Source organism: Monoraphidium neglectum, assembly GCF_000611645.1.
Source record: "Monoraphidium neglectum strain SAG 48.87 unplaced genomic scaffold scaffold01785, whole genome shotgun sequence".
Taxonomy (NCBI): Eukaryota; Viridiplantae; Chlorophyta; class Chlorophyceae; order Sphaeropleales; family Selenastraceae; genus Monoraphidium; species Monoraphidium neglectum.
The window spans coordinates 11,069-13,251 of NW_014011843.1; the positions used below are offsets into that span (position 1 = coordinate 11,069).

At 68.8% G+C, this 2,183-nt stretch overlaps 1 protein-coding gene across 1 annotated transcript in view; it reads left to right on the forward strand.

The window, feature by feature from the left end:
* The window catches only part of MNEG_9004 (NFX1-type zinc finger-containing protein 1), a gene marked incomplete at both ends in the record, with an annotated part of 12,483 nt that extends 10,302 nt beyond the window's left edge, over positions 1 to 2,181 (forward strand). Inside the window, 5 exons of the mRNA XM_014042524.1 lie at positions 9 to 123; positions 358 to 468; positions 652 to 870; positions 1,256 to 1,746; positions 2,052 to 2,181. Coding sequence (XP_013897978.1) covers positions 9 to 123; positions 358 to 468; positions 652 to 870; positions 1,256 to 1,746; positions 2,052 to 2,181 — 1,066 coding nt within the window. The remainder of the gene's footprint in view (positions 1 to 8; positions 124 to 357; positions 469 to 651; positions 871 to 1,255; positions 1,747 to 2,051) is intronic.
* Positions 2,182 to 2,183: the final 2 nt, after the last annotated feature.

The window sequence follows — 2,183 nt, forward strand, 5'->3', positions numbered from 1 at the left end:
GCACACAGGGTGGAGGAGCTCAAGAAGAAGCAGGCCCTGCTGGAGACGCAGCTGGCCTCGCGCAAGGCAGCTGTTGAGTTGGAGCTGCAGCAGAAGCGGCTGGAGAAGGAGGTGGCTGTGACGGTGGGTCTGGCAGCCGCTCGTTGATCTGCGGGTGTGTCTGCAACAGAGGGCTTAAGTGGGTGCCGTTGCCTTGGATGCATGCTGGTTGATGGCCACTGCCCGCATGCAGCTGCCTGGAGCTGCATACTCAAAAACATCACCAGCCCTGCCCTCGTGTCGCCACCACATGCCATTGCTTGGTCCCAACGTGTTTCTCACACCCAACCATGGATTCCTGTGCCCCCCGTTCCCCAGGAGCACGCCAACAGGCGGGAGCTGGCGGCCTGGGAGAAGGACCGACGTGAGGAAGCTGCCCGGGAGCTGGAGCGGCTTGAGCAGGACGCGAAAGCGCAGGACGCCGCCAAGGTGCGAGTGGCAGCTGAGCAGGGCTTGTCGTGGCGCGCGATCAGCCCAAAGCAAGCCGCCGTATTCACAATGCAATGCTGCGGCGCCTGCACAAAACAAGAGGGGCAGGGGCATTGACAAGGCCCGGCGCGTGTCGATGCAGTGGATGCACCCAGCACGTTGCACCTGCGCCCTACCCACCAGGCAATTGAGGCGGAGGCGGAGGCGGCCGCGCGACGCGCCGCCGCGGCGCAAGCCGCTGAGCTGGCGCGCGTGCAGCGGGAGCTGGAGCAGCTGGATCGCAGCACCGACAGGCAGCTGCAAGAGATCGTGAACCAGAAGAGGCGTGCGGAGGCGGTGGCTGGCGAGAAGCTGGGCGGGCTGGCGCGCAGGGCGCAGGCGGACGCGGCTGTTTACATCACGGTGAGTGGGGGGGCCGGGGCGCAAGTGGGGGCAGAGGAGGAGGCATCCTTCTTGCTTGTTGCGAGGCGGAGCCTTAGGAGCAGCGGCTTGCGGTAGGTTGAAGGGAGCACAAATGGTGGGACGCGCCAGCAGGTGGTGCTCAGAAGGTACTTTTGCGGCGACGCCTCTGCCCTTCGCTACTGTTCCTGCCCCTATCACAACCCATACAGTCACCTCACCCCTGCGCCAGAAAGCGCGCACACCCGCATGCATGCGAGGACGCACGCATGCAATTCACCAATGCACACACACATGCCCACACCACTCACCATCAAACGCACGATTTAAGATTTACATTGACATCAAGTCTCCTCATGTGAACCCTCGTTCCAAATGGCTCGCACAGGCCGCCAAGTTCAAGCAGGCTGCCGTTGGCGTGGCCGCCGCCCCCGACCCCAAGACCGCCCTCGCCGCGCTGCGCGCCCTGCTGCAGCAGCACTCTGCGGCGGCCGCAGCCGGCGGCGGCGGCGGCGCAGGGGACGCCCTCGACCTGGCGCTTGATGCGCCGGGCCTGGGCGACGTACTGCTGCGGTACGCGACGTCAACCGATACCGCCGCTGGCGCCATCAGCGTCGGCGACGGCGCGCGGCGCGGGGCCGGGACGACGGTGCAGGCGCCGCTGCCGGCCCGCCTGCTGCGCGGGCTGGACCTCCTGAAAGAGGGGAAGCCGTTGGACGCCCTTGACGTATTCTCCGCCATGCTCAAGCCGAAAGAGGAGGCGGCGGCGGCCGGCCAGCCGGGCGCCGGCCTTCAGCGTAGCCTGGGCCTTCTGATGGAGCGTAAGCCCCTGGACGCACTCAATGCATTCTCTGGCATGCTCAAGCCAAAGCAGGCGGAGTGCTCGGCCGGCCAGCTCGAAGGCGCCAAAGAAGGCCCGCAGGCTGCGAAGGCGTCCCCGGCCGGCGCCGCAGCCTCAGCCGCGGCCGAGCTGGCGCTGCTCTGCTGCACGAAGCTCGAGATGCCGCCCCTGCCGGAGGCGCTGGCTGTGCTGCGGGCGCCGAGCAGCCGCGGAAGCAGTGGCGGGGGCGGAGACGGGGCCGAGGAGCTGGCGGAAGCTGCCCGCCACCTGGCGGCGGCGCTCGCGACAGCCCGGGGCTTCCAGCTGCCCCAGACCGGCCCCAAGCCCCGCCCCGGCACCGCAGCCGCCGCCTCGGCGCCACGCCCCGCGCCGCCGCCGCGCGCGTCCGATGCACGGCGCGTGGGGGAGGCTCTGGCGGTCCTGCTGCACCCGGCGGCGGCGGCCCGCCGGCTGCCGAATTGGATGCTGTCTGAAG